The sequence below is a fragment of the Bubalus bubalis genome, chromosome 14 (assembly GCF_019923935.1).
Source record: "Bubalus bubalis isolate 160015118507 breed Murrah chromosome 14, NDDB_SH_1, whole genome shotgun sequence".
Taxonomy (NCBI): Eukaryota; Metazoa; Chordata; class Mammalia; order Artiodactyla; family Bovidae; genus Bubalus; species Bubalus bubalis.
In genome coordinates, this window is record NC_059170.1 from 28,547,625 (window position 1) to 28,566,014 (window position 18,390).

The 18,390-nt window shown below is 53.7% G+C and overlaps 1 protein-coding gene and 1 long non-coding RNA gene across 2 annotated transcripts in view; one reads left to right on the forward strand and one right to left on the reverse strand.

Annotated features, from left to right (window-relative positions):
• Positions 1 to 10,600, reverse strand: part of TAF4 (TATA-box binding protein associated factor 4) — a 64,947-nt gene extending 54,347 nt beyond the window's left edge. The window contains exon 1 of the mRNA XM_006072304.4: positions 9,298 to 10,600. Within this exon, the coding sequence (XP_006072366.4) occupies positions 9,298 to 10,585 (1,288 nt within the window). The 5' untranslated portion in view covers positions 10,586 to 10,600. The remainder of the gene's footprint in view (positions 1 to 9,297) is intronic.
• A 186-nt stretch (positions 10,601 to 10,786) lies between these two features.
• On the forward strand, positions 10,787 to 13,202 carry LOC112578768. Its single transcript, XR_006544515.2, has 2 exons — positions 10,787 to 11,636; positions 12,241 to 13,202. It is a non-coding gene; the product is annotated as an uncharacterized LOC112578768 (long non-coding RNA).
• The last annotated feature ends 5,188 nt before the right edge of the window (positions 13,203 to 18,390 follow it).

An 18,390-nucleotide genomic window follows, 5' to 3' on the forward strand; every position in this document is an offset into this window, starting at 1 on the left:
CATCCTCTGGACAACTGCCCTCAAGTGAAGGAACACACGACAGGGGGGAACACACTGATCCCAGCAGTGTCCCTGCACAGCCATGGAAGTGGGCTCACTCTGGGCCCCCCTCTCCCTGCACACGGGGTACTCGTGCTGGCCAACCGTGCTGACTCAGGGAATGGAGCCCAGATGCTCAGCTCTGCTTGTGCCCACGCGTCTCCACACAGCCTGTCTCACCTTGCTGAGGCTAGGCCGGGACAGGACACTTCTCTCTAGGGTGGCAGGTCCCCAGCAGGCCGGCAGCCCCCAAGGTCACAAAGCCAACACTACCCCCAAGCGCAGCCTCAGAGACATTCACAGAGGCGTGTGGTTTCCCAACTGCTCAGCGTGGAAGAAAAGCTGTCGGCCCACGAGGGCCCAGGCCAGGCTGCCAAGGCACACAGAGGTTGGGAGCCTTGCCTGGACCCACACGATCCCTAACCAGCTCTTTGCCCATCATTCCCGTGGCCCAGCTGGAGGCTGTCTTCATCACCCGAGGACTTTCAAGGTGGACATTCTGAACTGAGTTTAACTGCAAAACACGTCACTAAGCGGCATGAAACCTGACTTGTTATCTAATCAGTCCAAAGCAGCAGAGGGAACTGCGGTGCATCCAGAACTGAACAGAACAGGCAGAAAGCCTATTTTGAGAAATTACACCAAGGGAGGGAGTGACTAATGACACGGCAACTCAGAAATGACATTCCACTCGCCCCACCCCCACTGACCTGCAGAGGTTCAGCCATTCCCAGCCCATCAGAAGGGCACTCCCTGAGGGCAGGACAGTCCTGCTTCAGCACCAGGTCGGACTTGAACTTGGTGCTCAGTTCATGCTTGCTGATCGATGAGCGGCCAAGCTCTGGAACCACCGACCTGGCCTGCGGGGCCACGAATAGGGCCACTGACTGTCCACCAAGACAGCTCTATGCCTTCAGGGCCCAGCTGGAGGAGCCGCGGCCTCTGCCCCTCGAGGCCAGGGTGCCTCCGGACGGCTCACCCTCCCAGTCAGCAGGGTGGCCTCAACCAGAGCACTTGCAGGGGCCGTGACGGGCCTTTCAAAGCCAGGACCATGGAGCACAGTTCCTGCCACCAGGAGAAGCCCACAGCCGGGCACTCCACGCCCTGCCACACCTGCTTTCCAGACAGGAAGCGAGCATGCTCCCTGGGACAGCCTCTCCACATGCGGACTTTCCCTGCGCAAAGCCTGGTCCCTGAACACCAGCTGCTCCAGTGGGCACAGCCCAGAGGGCGTACTGTAAGGAGGGCAGCACCCTGGATGCCCAGCCCCTTGGTAAGTGGCCATTAGGTCCTTGAAAAGCGACTCACCTCCAGTCTCAGTATCTTCAAAGGAGGTCATCTGCAGGGGACCATCAGCTCCAGAAACGGACAGGCCCCTGAAGACCTACAGATGCCTACCCACTGGCATGTGGCAGGAGTTAAGGACTGCACACACCTGGGCTCATTGACTCGAGCCCCACAAGGAGAGCACTGACATTCATTCTAACGGGTTTTCATATAAGGCAGAGAGGCCAGTGGACAGCACTTCCCCAGTGACAAGCTCCAACGTCACAAAATACTCTCCCCAGAAGGGCTGGCAGCATTCAGACACCCCCCTTCCTCCTCACCCTCTGCCCAGCAGGGTCTGCCCCTCTCCACCTTCTCCCAGAAGGCAGCCCTCTCTCTCTGGATCTGCACTGAGGCTCCCGTGGGGGTGACCCCACGACTAAAAATTCCATCAAACACCACGACTCCCACATTCTGACCTCTTCTGACCTCTCCCTCAATCTTCTGCTTATATTCAACTCCCTCCATTTCCTCCACAAACAGGCATCTCAAATTTAACATGTCCAAACAAGCACACTTGTGCCCACCCCCACTGGCCCCCAGGGAATGTTCCACCTTCTTTCCTGCCACCACAGTCCCCAACCTCACTCCCCCCAGGATGCCCTGTCCTTACCCCTGACCTCCAAACTATCAGTAGGTCCACCATGCTCCATGTCGACACTGGCGTCCCAGGCCCGACTACCTGCGTACGCCTGGCTGCTGCCCTGGCCACCACCAACCCCTGCTGGCCAACCTGCCTCTACCTACCTCACCCCTGTATTCCACACACAGAAAGGGCTCTCATAACACAGCTCAGATCCAACCACCACCCTGCTGAGAACCCTGGAATAAACTCAACCCCCAGCACTTCTGAATGCACAGCTCTGTGACCAGCCGGCCCCCAGCCAGTTCCCATGGCTCCCCCAACTTGGGCTCTCCTCCCTGACCTGCTCTTAAGTCCCTGCACTGGCCCCTTCCTCTCCTGAAGCCAGGTCCCCGGCAGCATGCAGCTCCCTTCTCACCACCCAGGCCTCAACTGCCTGCTTGGAAGGCCTTCTGGTCCCTTGTCCACACCATCAACCTGGGGTGAGAAACCCGCAAAACCAAGCCCCCAACAGCAGGGGCTCTGTGGGTCTGGGGCCCCAGCCTCGAGCCGGCATCCACAGCAGCCTGGCTCACTGGCTCAGTCCATGCCTGGAAAGCAGGACACGGTCTCCACCAACACCTCCATCAACCAAGGGCTTAATTACCCTCACATGGTTTAAACATCCAGCCATGAAACCAGATACAACTTGCTAAAGAAAATCTTTAGAACACTGCTGGTTTCTAAAAAGTCACATTTTGGCCATGTTTCTAAACACCACGGTTTTAAAAGCGTAAACAGTCGAGTCCTTCAAAGGACACCAGTATCAAAGACTTGAAAACGTTCAGCACAGCAGGCGCACAGAGTGGACGCGGGACGGCCACGAGAGGCCAGTGGCCACGAGCACCACAGGTGCCACGGCGCTGATGTGCAGCCCGAGGCAGGGAGGTACCAGGCGGACGCAGGGAACGTCCAAGACCACCGAGGGGTGGGAGCCAACCCAAAACAGGCAGGAGAAGGCGGCCCTTATGGGGTGACCCCGGCTCCGCAAAAGTTAGAAGCACTTCTGCACCCGACACGGGCTGAGATGACATCGTCAAAATGAGACCTGGCCGACAAGTGAGGTTACAAGTGACGTCTTTTTCCCTCCTTACACTTTCCCTTTCTTTCCAAACTTCCTATAATGAATAAAACTAATTTTATGATCAGAAAAAACAGGTGGGTAAAGAAATCATTTTCAAGTGACCAACAATTTGTATAACATATTTATTTTTAAAAAATCAAGAACATATTCCTTTTTAACTCTTCGAATAGTTACCTTGATACGTACGACACTACTATTTTACAGCATTTTTACAAGATCAAACAGGCTAGACACAGGCCTGTCTCTTCCGTGCCAAGCTCACTAACGCCTGGCGTCCATCTGAATAAACTTCATGAAGATGAGCCCCACTTTGAGAGCTGTATAAACTCCTTTAACCACCTTTCCTGAGTGGCTGTCCACGTACTTCAGCACAAAGAGCAGAAAAGCTGCCTTCTCCCCCCGACCCCGAGACTCAGGTGTAAGCACAGTATACACTTCCTCCCCAAAGCCCGCGGCCTCCTTGCTGACCCCACCGGCCTCTTTCTGCCTGACCAGCAGGCCGGCCGTGCCCAGCAGTGGGGAGGGGGCTGAGGTCTCTGAGTCCTGCCCTGTCCATTCAGTGTCCACTCAGGCCACTGACCCCCAAAACAAGTCACTCACAAGGTAGAACCTTCTTACCACTTGCCCCCAAGTTCTGAAATCCAACATCCAATTTGAAGAACTGTTTTAGGATTTCCCCATCTCTGGAGCGGGACGATACTCAGATGATACCAAGCCCTCCCGGACACAGGTTCCCCAGCATCAGCACCGACCCCCTGCACCCTCCTCTTCACCTGGTCACGTACCTCCCAAGTTTGGGGCTCAACATCAGCAGGCATGTCCCATCCTCCCAGGCCACGTGGAAAACAAAGAAAGGTCCCATCCAGGCTCTAACTTCGGGAGGGAAGGACAAATGTCCGACCCAGCTTCACAAGCCCGCAGGGCTGCAGAGGGGCTCTGCGCTCACAGGCCTGCGTCACGTCCATCAGGAAGCCCACGCTGGGAGGGTGGGGGGCTCCCCCCTCCACCCACGCACGGCCTCCACCCACCCCCAAGCAGCAGCGCAGCCAGGCAGGCAGCCAGACAAGAAACAGGTGTGGCATCCATGCGCTTCTCAAACTGGGAGCAAGGGAGGAATCTAAATTGTGGACAATTTTGTCTTCTGAAGGTTTTAATTTCTTGGTGTAGCTATTTGAGGATATGTAAAATTCAAAACTGTTAATTTAAAGCTTGCATGGCCCTATCCTAGAAATATAAAGTTTCCAATTTTCAAACATAATTTTATAGCACTTAATCTACTTCACTCGGCGTTAAAGAGCAATTATTCTAAGATGGTCTGAAGTGCAGTGTTTGTAATTTACAGACCATGAGCCATGACCCCTCAGGCCCGAAAGGAAACAGCGCAACGCAGTCACCTGCCAGGCACACAACACCCAGGACGGAGGGTCCTGTTGCAGACAGCTCCCCTCTCCCTTGTTTTTCTTTCTCAGTTTGTCCTGTTACTATCAAAAGCCTGATTAAATAGCCTGATTAAATAATAGGCTGCCAACCTCCAGCCAAAGACAAACCTCAGAGGTGAGAGCCCCAAGCAGCGACTGAGTCAGTCAAGACAATCTGGAAAACCTGAGTCTCCTGCTTGTTATCAACTTGAAGACACGGAAAAGTGCTTTTGAGAATGATGCAAATTACCCCAAAGCTCAGGCAAGTTTCTCCAGAGTCCTTTCAAATCTCTGCTTCAAGATTTTCAAAAACAGTTTTAATTATGTTTTGATCAACTCACATGCAACTAGTGATTTATAAAAAAGCTTTCCTCAGACCTATCACTTAAGATGAGGAAAGCTTACATTTACACACTGCAAACGGCTCAAGAAGCACGTCAGAACCACCGTCATCTCATTACGATTTCAAAGAAACAAACAGGTGCACCCGCCCCTACTGCTCTCTCCCACTCCTGAGCTAGGGCAGGGCAGAACTGGCCAGTCCTGTTCTGATCCCACCCCACCGCTGGGGGCCCAGCGCCCACCGGTCAGCAACTGTGAAGGTATCTGAGGAGCCCAGGCTCCACCCCCACAGTCCAGGGAGACAGGATGGCTACCCACCAGCCAGAAGACCATCTTCCTCGCTGCTTCCTTCCAGAGCCCTAACAGATAAGGGCTCAGCCCTCCTGCAGCAGGACTGGCTGTTGTCAAACTTCTCAGACTCCGGTGACTCCACCACTAGGGCAGGGTTCACTGCCCGGGAGCACAGTGAGCAGTGGGAAGAGACATCCCCAAAAGGCCTGGGGGTACCTTTCCGGGTTGCTGCTAAAATGTGAGGATCATCAGTCCACAGACACCCACATGGGCATAGGACATCATCCCAGACCACGTCACCAAGACAGCTATGTCCACACTAAAGAGACAGGGACAGCCAGGACAGAAGGTGGGGCAGAGAGCGAAGAGCAGGGACCGCCTGCTTGTCCACTGAGGGCCTCCCCCAAGCTGGCAGCGGGGAAGTGACTCAGAGACATCACCTCTTCTGTCGCTGAGCAGAGCATCAGAACCAAGCTCCCCGGGTGCTGAGAACCTATCCCATCTGGGCGCAGTTTTGATGGGAATAAAGCCATCCTGTAGACTTGGCTACATCCATAGGAAGTACTGCTTGAAGCTGATGACAAGGCCAGGGAGCTGAGACAGCACGTGAATAAACACCACTTGACAGACGTGCATGGTTCATCCCAATGCAGTTTCACAGCCTTCACAACGGGGCCAAGCCCACTTTCTACCTGGGGAAACGGAGGCCCAAGGACCATGTATTCTGTCCCAGGTGAAGAGTGCCCTCAAGTGACAACATATAAACTCCTAAGGCTATCCCCTGTGCCAAACACTTCTGCAGAAGTCGGCCACCAGAACATCCTGAGCCCCAAGCCCTACCATCCTGCTCAGGGTCCGCCATCCCGGAACTCAACCCAGTCTACACAGCAGTTGGCCCCCAGACTCTTCCTCTTTCCCCACCATCCAACAGTTCCATTCACCAAGGATGGGAACCCTACCCTAGACCTCGCCTTTCCAAGCGCAGCCACCTGAAGACTGCTTATCTTAAGTCAGCCCCATGCAATCGTCCCGAAGCCAGGGTATGGAGGAAAGGCGTTCTCTCCTGGAATGAGAACTGTACTTCAGCCAAACCTGAGCATCACAGGAGGACAAATTCTCCGTGAAAGCAGAACAGACAGAGACACACACTACTGAAAATGCAAACTTGCCAACGAAAGATAACCTTTAGAAACGAGCATCTCTAATGTAACACCTATCTGAAAAGATCTCTTAAAACCATTTGCGCACATGATAATTTTGGTGTCATATCACTTTTCTCTCCTTTCAACCATAATCATAATATTACTTTTATGACTACTCTAAGCTGTACAGAACTAACTAGTGCTCTTCACCGTTCTTGGGACCACCGCCTTTGCTGCAACAATCTCTCTGAAGACTTACATGTTCTCAATATTCCCCACAGCAGATTAAAACTGAGACTCTGGTACCTTCAAACAAGTAAATTAATCATAATAACATCAACGTCTCTTTACAAAACCATCCTGACAAAGACATAACAACTGAATCTGCTGAAACCAAATTCAACAGGAACTCACAGTGGGCTGGGAGGATGAGACACGCAAGGCCTGCCGGCCCTCAGGGACTCAGTGAAGCCTCTGTCCCTGTTTCCATCACCACCACCCCCGACGGTGGGGCAGGCCCCTCTCACCCATACTCCAATTGCCAACAGTCTGTTATTTCACTTGACACCTATGTGTAGCTTTGAAAACCCTGCCCACCCCTAACCCCTGAGTACTAACCAGAGTGTATTATCAGCCAGGCGATAGGTATTTTCACAAGTTAATTCCACCTCCGCTTTATACATTTTTATGATGACAGCTTTCAATAAACAAGAGACCTCAAGTAGAACTTAGTATCTTCTGATCGCTCAATTACATGAGGTAACTAGAATATTCATAATCTTTCACTTTGATTTATAGAATTAATTTGTACTATTTAAAAGAAAGTACTTTGTTGTGGGGAATTGGTAGTAGTTTTAACTATGCTTTTTCTGCTCCTGCTTTTCCAAATTAGTGGATCGACTGTGGGGGTAGGGGAAGCATGAAGAGATGGATGTGAGTTTTTTATTTTCTAGAAAGCATTTGGCCCCTTTAAAGCACAGCTCTCCACATTTGTCACCCAAATGTCAACATGAGCTGTTCTCTGCTCTCTCTCTCTCACACACACACACACACACACACACGCACGCACGCACACACACGGGACTACCGCAAAGACTCATGAGAACTCATGCAAAGAGTCAGCGCTTTTACAGTTTTCTTCAAGGAGTCGCCTACTTGTCACATGCAGACATCCTTAACACCGCCGGTAGAACAGGAGATGAAAGCGCGTCCAGGGTCAATCATGACAGAGCTGACAGAGGCGCCCTTTCAGAACCACAGCTTCCTCCCCCAGAAGGCGGCAGGCAGTGCAGGCTGCACCTATGCAGAGGCGAGGGGATCCAGTCAGCCCCAAACCGCCACACCTACAGGCATCACACGAGTGCCCCGGGGGGCCTCCTCCCCGGGCACAGCGCCAGCCTCACCAGCTCCACTGACTCACAAACTTCACTGACAGTTTTCAGAACAAAAGCGTCGTGCAGGGAACTGTCCTGGCCAGGAGTGGGGCAGGTGCTGAGGACCACTGAGAAGATACTTTAATGAGTAACTGAAAAGTATTTTGACGTTTTACATAACCTGCTACCACTATGACTTCTCTTTTTTAAGCGTCACTAAAGATCAAACGTATTTTCCACTAAAAGGTCAAAATACACATAATGAGCAAAACAGAACCTTTAATGAAACCCTCCTACAAACTCTAAAACAAAGCATGTTGTAAGAGGCACCCTGCACCTCTCAGGTACCTATTTTACATCACCTCCTTCTGGGAGCAGGGCAGACCTCACGACCACCCCCAAACACAGCACTCTTGGCTGGAACCTTGCCTCCTCCCTGAAGTGGTGTGAAATCAGATCCCTGCCAGGTGCCGCCACCGCTCCAAACCTCACGGCACTGTGACAGCAAGACCTTCCTTCTAAGACGCTGAAATCCTCTCAAGGTGACCAACGGCTGCTTCAGAAAGCACGAGGGGACGCACACACAGGCGGTGCTGTTTCCACTACTCCTGCCGCCAGCACATGTTACTACACGGCAGGGGAGGAGCGCTCTGCGTCCACGCAAGCGAGGCCAGGGATGGAAGCAGAGACTGGGAGCCTCCAGTGCTGGGGTTTCTCTCTGCCCAGGAAGCCCGAAAGAAAGCACTGGGACACACTTAATGCCAGGGGACCTAGAAAGCCTTAAAAAGCTGCCCAGAGGACAGAAGATGGAGTGTGGGTTCCGAGACGCTGCCTGTCCTCCTACACCATCTGTACCTCCAAAGGACTCACTGACCGGGGAGCCCCAGCCCACCGCTGCTGACTGCATCGGTAACAATCAAAGTAGCCGGGCGTCCCCCAAGTGAGGACTCCGTGCAGAACCACACGGCCACTACGGGAAGTGCTGAAAAACGACTGCAGGAGCCGCGTGAGGCAAGGGCTGTGACCAGGAAGGGTGTGTGCCCCGGGATCCCTACAAGCTCACCTGGGAACTCTGCCATCCTGGTGTCAGCAGGGGAGCAAAAGCTTTCCACGCAGGCTTGCCCAGCCTCACGGAGGGGGCGTCACTCCCCTGACCTCACCGGGAAAGGGGGTCCCTAGACCACCAGAAGGGGACACCAATCACAGACCAGCCCAGTAACAGAGCATAAGAGTTCAGTGAGGACACAAACCATATGCCTGATCCCAGGAACCAGGGAGAGAAGAGCCAAGCATGGGGAAGTCACCGGCCCAGAGTGAATAACCCAGCAAGTTGTCCCCAGCTGCTACTGCTGTCCACTGTGGGGGCACCGGGCAGGGACACACAAGGCAGGGAGGAGAGGAGAGGGCCCACTCGGCAGAAGTCCCGACAGAGAAAGTTCCCCAACGCAAAGCGGTGAGTAGAAGCCAAGCCCAGCACAGCTAAGAGGCCCCCGCAGCCACATCACGCAACACTCGAGCACATACAGGCCCGGGACCGACCCGGACCGGGGCAGAAACGCACCAGCAGAGCTCATGACCTCCGCGTCCTGCCAGCCCGACAACTTCCTGGACTCCCGGCTGGGGAGCACACACACAGCCGCTCGGCGGCGCGGCCACTCACCTGGGGGCAGCTGGAAGTTCTGGATGTTGGTGGGGTTCTGCGGCGGCTGCGGCAGGCGTGGGGCGAGGACCGTGGGCGTCAGCGTGGCCCGGATCCCCCCGGTGGTGGCCGAGGGCGTCCTGGGCAGGCTCTGGGTCACCGCGCTGGCCGAGCCCTTGGGCAGCCCGGTGGGGGTGCCCGGGGCCGGCGGCGGGAGGCCGGCGGCGGCGGCGGCGGGCAGCGCCCCTTGCATAGTTGGCCCGAGGATCATGCCGGACCCCGCACCGGCCGGGCAGCTGGTCGCCAGGGTCTGCGGCGGCGGGGGCGCCGGCTGCAGCGCGGTCTTGGGCGAGTCGGCCTTGGCCACCTGCGCGGGCGCGGCGGCGGGCCCGGGCTGACTGTTGGCGGCGGGCGCCGGGGCGGGCGCGGGCGCGGGGGCCGGGGCGGGCGCGGGGGCGGGCGTGGGGGCGGGCGCGGGCGCGGCGCTGCCCCCGTTCTGCGCGGCTGCCGGGGGTCCGGCCGGGGGCCCGGGCGGCCGGGCCAGGCTGGCGGCCGCGGGCGGCGGCGGCGGCGGGGCGGCGGCGGCGGGCGCGGGGGGCGCAGGGGGCGCGGCGGGCGCAGGGGCCGCAGGGGGCGAGGGGGCGCGGGGCGCGGGCGCGGCGGGGGCGCCGAGGAAGGGCGGCGTCTGGATGACAGTGGCGGCGGCAGGCTTGGGCGGCGGCGGCGCGGGCGCGGGCCCGTTGTGGAGCAGGCTGACAGCAGGTGCGGCGGCGGCGCGGAGCGAGTTCCCCAGCGCGGCGCTCCCATTCAAAGTTTGCGCGGCGCCGGGGCCGCCGGGCGGGCCGTTGCGGGCGGCGGGCTTGGCGGCGGGCTCGGGCGCGGCCGCTGCCGCCGGCGGGCAGGCCCCGGCCGCGGCGCCCGCTCCGGCTCCGGCCCCGGCGCCCGCGCCGGCCTCGAGCGCGTTCAGCTTCGCGGCGGGCCCTGCGGAGACAAGCGGGGCGGCGCGGTGAGGACGCGGGCCCGGCCGGCGGCCGCCCGCGCTCAGGCCGCGCCGCGCTCTACCTGCGGGGGGCGGCTCCGGCGCCGCTGCGGGCGCGCCCTCGGCCGGCACGGCTCCGGCTCCGACATGGTTCCCGAGCGCGCCGGCGGCCGCGGCCCGCGCCTCGGGCGCGCGGGGCGCGAGGTGGTGGTGGTGGGCCGCGCTGGCCGCCAGCTGCGACTCGAGCGAGCCCACCAGGTCGCTCACCACTTTCTCGTCCACCTCGCTGTTGAAGAAGACCTCGTCCAGCAGATCCGAGCCCGCCGCCATCTTTCCTCCTCGGCCGCCGCCGCCGCCGCCGCTCGGCCGGCGCTGGGCGGGGAGGAGGCTCCGCGCGGGCGGGCGGGCGGGCGGGCGGGCGGCCGCGGGGGCGGGCGGGGGGCGGCGCGCGCCGGGCGGGGCGGGGGCGGCGGCCGGGCGGGGGGCGCGGGCGGCCGGGCGGGGGGGAGGGCGGCGGCAATGCGGTGCGCAGGCGCGGCGGCGTGCCCGCCCCCGCCCGCCGCTCGGCGCCTCACCATTGGCCGCGGCGCCCCCCCGCCCGGCTGCCCGGCGTCCCGCGATTGGCCGCGCCGTGCGCTTAAAAGGCGCGGCCAATGGCTGCGAGCGGCAGAAGCCGGGGCGCGGGCGGGCGGCCGGGGGTCGCGGGCTAGTGGGCTAAGGGCCTGGGCGTCCTTGGGCTGGCGGGGATGTCGGGGTCCAGGTTGCCAGACGGGCCAGAGGCCGACGACCCAGAGGACAAGACGGGCGGGGACCGCGGCCGGGGCCTGGTGGGGGCGGCAGCAATGACTGGCTCTTTGTCTCCGCTTGCTCCAAAATGGCTGCGGCCAGAGCTGACGGGATCGCCGGGCGGGCGGGCGGGCGGACGGGCGAGGGAGCGGGGACGCCTATATCGGCGCTAAAGCCGCTGCAGCCCGCGGGAACCCGGCACCCCATGAGGGCACTGCCTGGGGGCCGGATCAGCGAGGTAGCCTGGGCGTCGTCGCCATTGTTCCCGGGCGGGCGCAGGCCCCGAAGCCCGGGCCACCGGGCGGGGCGAGCGCTGGCCTGTCCCCCGGACCGGCGCCTCGGTCCGCCCGAGACCGGGCGTCTCGCGCCTTGAGGTCCGTAGCTTGGGCGACGGGGGCGGGGCAGGGGTCGGCGCCCGAGGCCACGCCAGAGTGACTCATCTCCTCCGGCGGCGCGGCCCCTGGCCGCGAGTGTCTGTAAATCACTGGGTGAGACGGTGGTGCCGGCTGGGACCAGCAGCTTGCGTAGGGAAAGGGAGCGTCCAGCTTGGAGGTCTTCCTGGGGTCCTTATCTCCCGTTCTGTCCTTTTGATGAAGTAAGTTATTTAAAATAACCTTACGAGCACCTTCTCTGTAGGAAGAATTCACGTGAAATTCTCTCCTGCGTTTTTTGTTTGTTTTTTTTTTCACCGAAAGATGGTATTCTAGGACATGTCTAGTGGTTTCTTCTCTTTTTGGGGGGGGGGTTGGGGGGGGAGACCCAGAGAAGCGCCTCCGGCCGAATAGGCCGCGCCGCAGTCACACGGCCCGCAGCACAATGCGGGAAGCTGTTGACACACAAACGATCTTTTCTACCCGCCTAACAAAAGAGCCGTTGGCCCCCGCGAGCCCAGCTCCCGGGGCGGGTTCAGACAATGAGCGCGGGGGTTGGAGCCTGCGAAGGGGCCTTCCCGGACGACCGTGTCGGGGAAGTCCTGCAAAGAGAGAATCGGAATTTTGCACCTGAAGCTGACTACCCAAAACACAGGAAAGAAAAGTGGTGGAACAAACCTGGGCTGGGGGTACCTTGAACTCGGGGTGCCTGGGTCCCATCCCCACCGCGCTTTGAGTCCAGCGGGGGCCGACGATCTGGTTTGCGAGCAAGAGCAGAAATGTGGTAATTTGTGTAAAATCTCATCTTTAATGTTGACAACTCATCAGAAAATGTTACGTGAGCCAAACAAAAGCAGGCCCCAGGTGCCGTAGTGGGAAACAGAGGTACACCGTGGTCTGCACTCAGAACACCCAGATCGGAGTCGGGACAGAAGAGTAACAGCCGTGCTACGAGGCAAATCACTGACTGACGCGAGACGGTGAGGCCCGGGGGGGTGGGGTCCCTCTCGCCCGCCCCTGTAGTTACTGTGATCTAAAGTGAAGGGAGCAGGTGGTACCGTCTCGGGCCCCTCCTGCTTTCCCACAGAGGCCCGCCCGCCAGGACCCCTCCAACCCTGGGGCCCCTCCCCCGCCCAGGCCTCCTCGCCGCAGCGGTGCTGACATCACCCCCAGCGTCCTCCGGGGCGCCCTCCGGTCCGGCAGGAAGTGGGAGGTGAAGCGTCGGTGCACCGTCTTCCCTGCCCACCCCGCTCCGCCGCGACTCCGCTTCCAGACCGGGTCTCTACGCCCCAAGGGAAGGTGGGGGCTACCGACGGCTTAGGCAGCTCTGACGCCCTGCAGAGACCTGCCCCCCTGGAGAGTGGGGGAGGGGCGGTAGCCACGTGGCTCCTCCCCTCCTCCCTATGGGGGGCGGGGAGATGCTGCCAGACTGTTAACCTTGGCCACCCTGGGGACTGGAGCATTTTCTTTGAATATCTCTGCGTGGTTTTGTTCCCACAAGAAGCTTCCGTATGACTTACGTAGCTTGAAACAAAAATTCCACCTAGCATGAAAAGAAAAACGGGCCTGAAAACGAGTGTCAATATACAAACCAGGTTTAAACATGGAAAAATGTTTGCTGTTAAGTGAGAATTCCAGAACCCCAAAACAGTATATCATTGCCACCCACAGCGGTGCAAACGTCCAAGGCCATGAGCAAAAAGGAGACCTCCCAGGCTGGCAGCTGTGTGGGACTATCGGGTTTATTAAGGGGTATATTGTCTTTCCAATAAAATAGAGAAAATACCAGACATGCTCTCTTAAATATAAAAATAAACAACCACAAGTCTAATTTCAGTGTTGCCCTAGATTTGTGAAATATGTGCAGCATTTGTTATATTACCTATGCTTTTATTGTCTGCCTGAAATACCACACAATAAAACAAAAAAAAGACATACAGCCAGGTGGCAGCTGGTGACCCGGCCCTGGTCCCAACCAGCAACACAGCCTCAGTGGGCTGTGCTCTGGTCAAGAATAGATCCACATCCCAGGGGCAAGCTCAGGAACACATCAGATCAGATCAGATCAGATCAGTCGCTCAGTCGTGTCCGACTCTTTGCGACCCCATGAATCGCAGCACGCCAGGCCTCCCTGTCCATCACCAACTCCCGGAGTTCAGACTCACGTCCCTCGAGTCAGTGATGCCATCCATCCATCTCATCCTCTGTCGTCCCCTTCTCCTCCTGCCCCCAATCCCTCCCAGCATCAGAGTCTTTTCCAATGAGTCAACTCTTGGCATGAAGTGGCCAAAGTACTGGAGTTTCAGCTTTAGCATCATTCCTTCCAAAGAAATCCCAGGGCTGATCTCCTTCAGAATGGACTGGTTGGATCTCCTTGCAGTCCAAGGGACTCTCAAGAGTCTTCTCCAACACCACAGTTCAAAAGCATCAATTCTTTGGCGCTCAGCCTTCTTCACATAACTGAATGTAAATGCAGCTCCATGAATCTCTTAGGGCCGCTGTAACATTATCACAAACTTGAGGGCCTAAAAACAATAGAAATTTGTTCTCACAATTCTAGAGACCAGAAGTCCAAAATCAAGGTGTCAGCAGGGCCACACTCTCTGGAGAATGGAGGAAGAATCTCCTGCCTCTTCCAGCTTCTGGTGGTCGCAGGCATCGTTAGCTTGAAACAGCATCATCAAATACCCTGATACAGAACTAAGAAGGAAGGGCACAAGACCTACAGACCAAAAAATTGTAAAACATGATTGAGAGAAATTACAGAAAAAATAAATACATGGAGGGATATACGAAGTTCAAAAATTGAAAGACTCAATATTGTAAAAATGTCATTTCTCCCCAGGATAATCTAGATTCCATACAAATGGATTTTAAGATCCTAGGCAAGATCATTTCACAGAAATGGACAAGCTAGGCTTCCATTTCCAGTATGTAAACTACTGAACTGACCTCCCATAGCACTATGAACTCTGGACAAAATACAAAATAACACTTAACCTGGAATCCCTGTCATGAGCACAGGCAGATGCTGGAGAGGAGTTAACACTCAGGAGAAGAGAATGGCAGGGTGAGCTGCCTGTTTTCACAGCTTCTAGTCTAACTGCAGATTGTTGTTGTTCAGTCACTAGGTCATGTCCAGCTCTTTGTGACCCCATGGACTGCAGCACGCCAGGCTTCCCTGTCCTCTTCTATCTCCCAGAATGTGCTCAAATTCATGTCCATTGAGTCAGTGATGTTATCTAACCATCCCATCCTCTGCCGCCCCCTTCACCTTTTGTCTTCAGTCTTTCCCAGCATCAAGGTCTTTTCTGAAAAGTCAGCTAGCTCTTCCCATCAGGTGGCCAAAATATTGGAGCTTCAGCTTCAACAGATAAACACCAAGGAAACACCTCCAGGCCTGCTGGCCAGAGAGCCAGGAGATAGAGTTGGGGTAGTGACACCCTATGGCAAGTATTTGAGGGCATCCCAGAAAGGAAGGAGTGAGAGAAGGGGAGACCCCAATTCTACTTATAATCTGGGCCTAAATCTCCAGGTGACATTAGAACACAGGTATAGGACAGACTCTAAGCATCTTGGCTAAGAATGAAAGAACTGAGATGAGATCTGAGCTGCTGTCCAAGGGAAAGTGTTTGCTGTCAGTCCCACCAAGTCATCTGCTGTGTGCTAACACAAACACAGAAATAATAAAATCAACACTCTGAGTTAGTGTAGGAGAATCCAGTGTCAACACAAAATAACACAATATCTAGGACACAATCTGAAATTACTAAATAAGGAGAATGTAAGCCATCCTGAAAAAAAAAAAAATAGGCAATTGATCCACGATATGACCCAGATAACAGAATTAGCAAAATAAAATTTTAAAGTATTATAATCACTCACGTAAAGAAAAATATACTTTAACAAGTGAAAAGATATTTTTTTTAAACTCAACGACACACTTGGGACGTCCCTGGTGGTCCAGTGGTTAAGACTCTTGAGTTTCCACTGCAGGAGACACAGACTCGATCCCTGGTCAGGAACTAGAATCCCACATGCCACATGGTGAAGCCAAAACTAAATAAAATAAAAATAAAAATCACAAAAGAGGACTGGAAAATATATTTTATAAAGGAAATTCTATAACTGAAAGTTAAAATTTTCTAAACATAAAGTCGGGCTTCCCTGGTGGTTCAGATGATAAAGAATCTGCCTGCAATGGGACACCCAGGTTCCATCCCTGGGTTGGGAAGATCCCCTGGAGGAGGGCACGGCAGCCCACTCCATTCTTGCCTGGAGAATCCCATGGACAGAGGAGCCTGGCAGGCTACAGTCCATGGGGTCACAGAGAGTCAAACACAACTGAAGTGACTTAGCACACACATACACAAACGTATGGTTAACTGAATAAGCGAAACAGAAAAGTGGAATGATGGAGGGAAATAAATCAGTAAACTTGAAGGTATATCAATAGAATTTATTCAATCTGAAAAAGAAGGAGTGGGGAATAAATTAAAAGAGCATAAGGGATCTCTGTAATACTGAATAGTATCAAAATATCAACATCTGTGCAACAAAAATCACAAAAAACAGAGGAAAGGATAAGGCAAAAAAGAGTATTTGAAGAAATAATTTCCAGAATTTTCTACATTTGGTGAAAGGCATAAATTTATATACTTGAAGAATTCCAGAATTCCCCAACTAAGATAGAATCAAAGAAAATCATGCACAAGCACAGCACAAACAGCTGGCAGCCAGGTGTAAAGAGAAAAATCTAAAGAGCAGCTGCAGGAGAGGGCTTCCCAGGAGATGAGCGTTCGATCCCTGAGTCAGGAAGACCCCCTGGAGAAGGAAATGGCAACCCGTTCCAGTATTGCATTCTTGCCTGGCAAATCTCCGGATAGAGGAGTCTGGCGGACTACAGTCCATGGGGTCACAAAAGAGTCAGACACAACTGAGCAACTAAAGAACAACAACAGCTGCAGGAAGACAACACATCTCATGCAGGGAACAGTGCGGTGACACTGTTGACTTCTCCCCAAAGCTAGGAGACCAGAAGGAAATAGACCAACGCCTTCAAGTATGGAAAGAAAGCCCATGAACCCTTTTGTAGAACGTCAAATTTTCAAACTGTCCAGAATGAGGGTAAATAAAGATATTTTCCTATATAAGAAAGTTAAGAGAACTCATCACCAGTGGACCTGAACTGTAAGAAATGCTGAAAGAAATTCTTCAAACTGAAGGAAGGTGATACCAGATAGACAGTGGTCATCAGGAAAGAATGACAAGCATCAGAAACAGTAAATACCAGAATAAATATGAAAGAATATTTTTCCTCTTCATTTCTCTAAAATACATGTCTATTTAAAGCAAAAGTATAACACGGAATTGTGGGAGGTTTTCCTGCATTTAAATATACTATAGCAAAGCTATAGAAAAAAATGGACCGAGGCTAGTGAAAGGGTTCTACGTTTTATGTGATGTGGTGCAATGTCAACTCAAAGAAGACTGAAAAGTTAATGATATGTATTGACATACCAAAGCAACCACTAAAAAGTTTAACTCAGAGTCACAGTTAAAAATCTGATCAATAAATAAGAATGTTGAAAATATTCAGATAATCTAAAAGAAAACAAAACAGCACATTTTAGAAAGAACATAAACAGACAATAGACCTAAATCTCACCAACTTCACCATCATATTAAATGGTAAGCATTAAGCACTTCAATTAAAAAGATAGAAAAGGGAGACTCAGCCATATGCTATTTTTGAGAGACACTTCAGAAAAATGTATCATGCTAACAGGTTAACAAGGCTAGAGAGGCTGTATTAACATCAGATAAAATGGACCTCAACACAGTGCTTGTCGGAGATAAAAAGAGTCACTGGAAAAAAAAAAAAAAAAAGAGTCACTGCCCTAATGAAAAATGGTTAACTCATTAAGAAGACAAAAATCATAATTTATGTGCCTAATAGCTTCAAAACATATGAAGCAAAAATTAACAAAATTAAACAAAAAATTCAACAGATAATTGAACAATTGTTGGAGTTTTGTTTTTGTGGTTGCACTGAGTCTTCAGGGGCTTTGTGCTGTGCACCAGCTTCTCACTGCAGTGGCTTCTCTTGGGGAGCACAGGCTCTAGGTGCACGGGCTTCAGTAGTTGTGGCTCCCCAGTTCTAGATCACAGTCTCTATAGTTGTGGTGCATGGGCTTAGTTGCTCCCCGGCATATGGAATCTTCCCCGACCAGGGATCGAACCCATGTCTCCTGCATTGGCAGGCAGATTCTTTTTCACTGTCCCACCAGGGAAGCCCCCATTGTTGGAGATTATAACAGCCATTGAATCAATGGGCAAAAATCTCAGGATGGACACTAGTGATCTGAACAACACTGAATTGTCTTCTGAAGTAAAAGTGAAAGTAGCTCAGTTATGTCTGATTCTTTGCGACCCCATGGACTATATAGTCCATGGAATTCTCCAGACCAGAATACTAGAGTGGGTATCCTTTCCCTTCTCCAGGGGATCTTCCCAACCCAGGAATAGAACTGTCTTGATGTGCTATTTATCCAACACTACATCCAACACATTCCTCTCTATTGCACATAGTATACTCAGTAAGGTAAAGCAAATGCTGGGCCACAAAACAAATCCAAACAAATTTTAAAAGGTTGATATCATGCAAGAATATGTTTTCTGTTTATATTGGAATTAAAATCAATAACAGGGACTTTTCTGGCCCAGTGGTGGCCCAGTGGTTAAGACTCTGCTCTTCCAATGCAGGCGGTTGTGGTTTCAATCCCTGGTCGGGATAGTAAGATCCCACATGCCTCATGGCATGGCCAAAAAATAAAAACAAATAAGCTAACAATAAGAATAATAAAATCAATAACAAAATGATGAAAACTCCAAATATTTGGAAATATCTAACTAACCCATGGGTCAAAAAAATTCACAAGGGAAATCTGAAAATACAGCATTATCAAAATGTGTGGG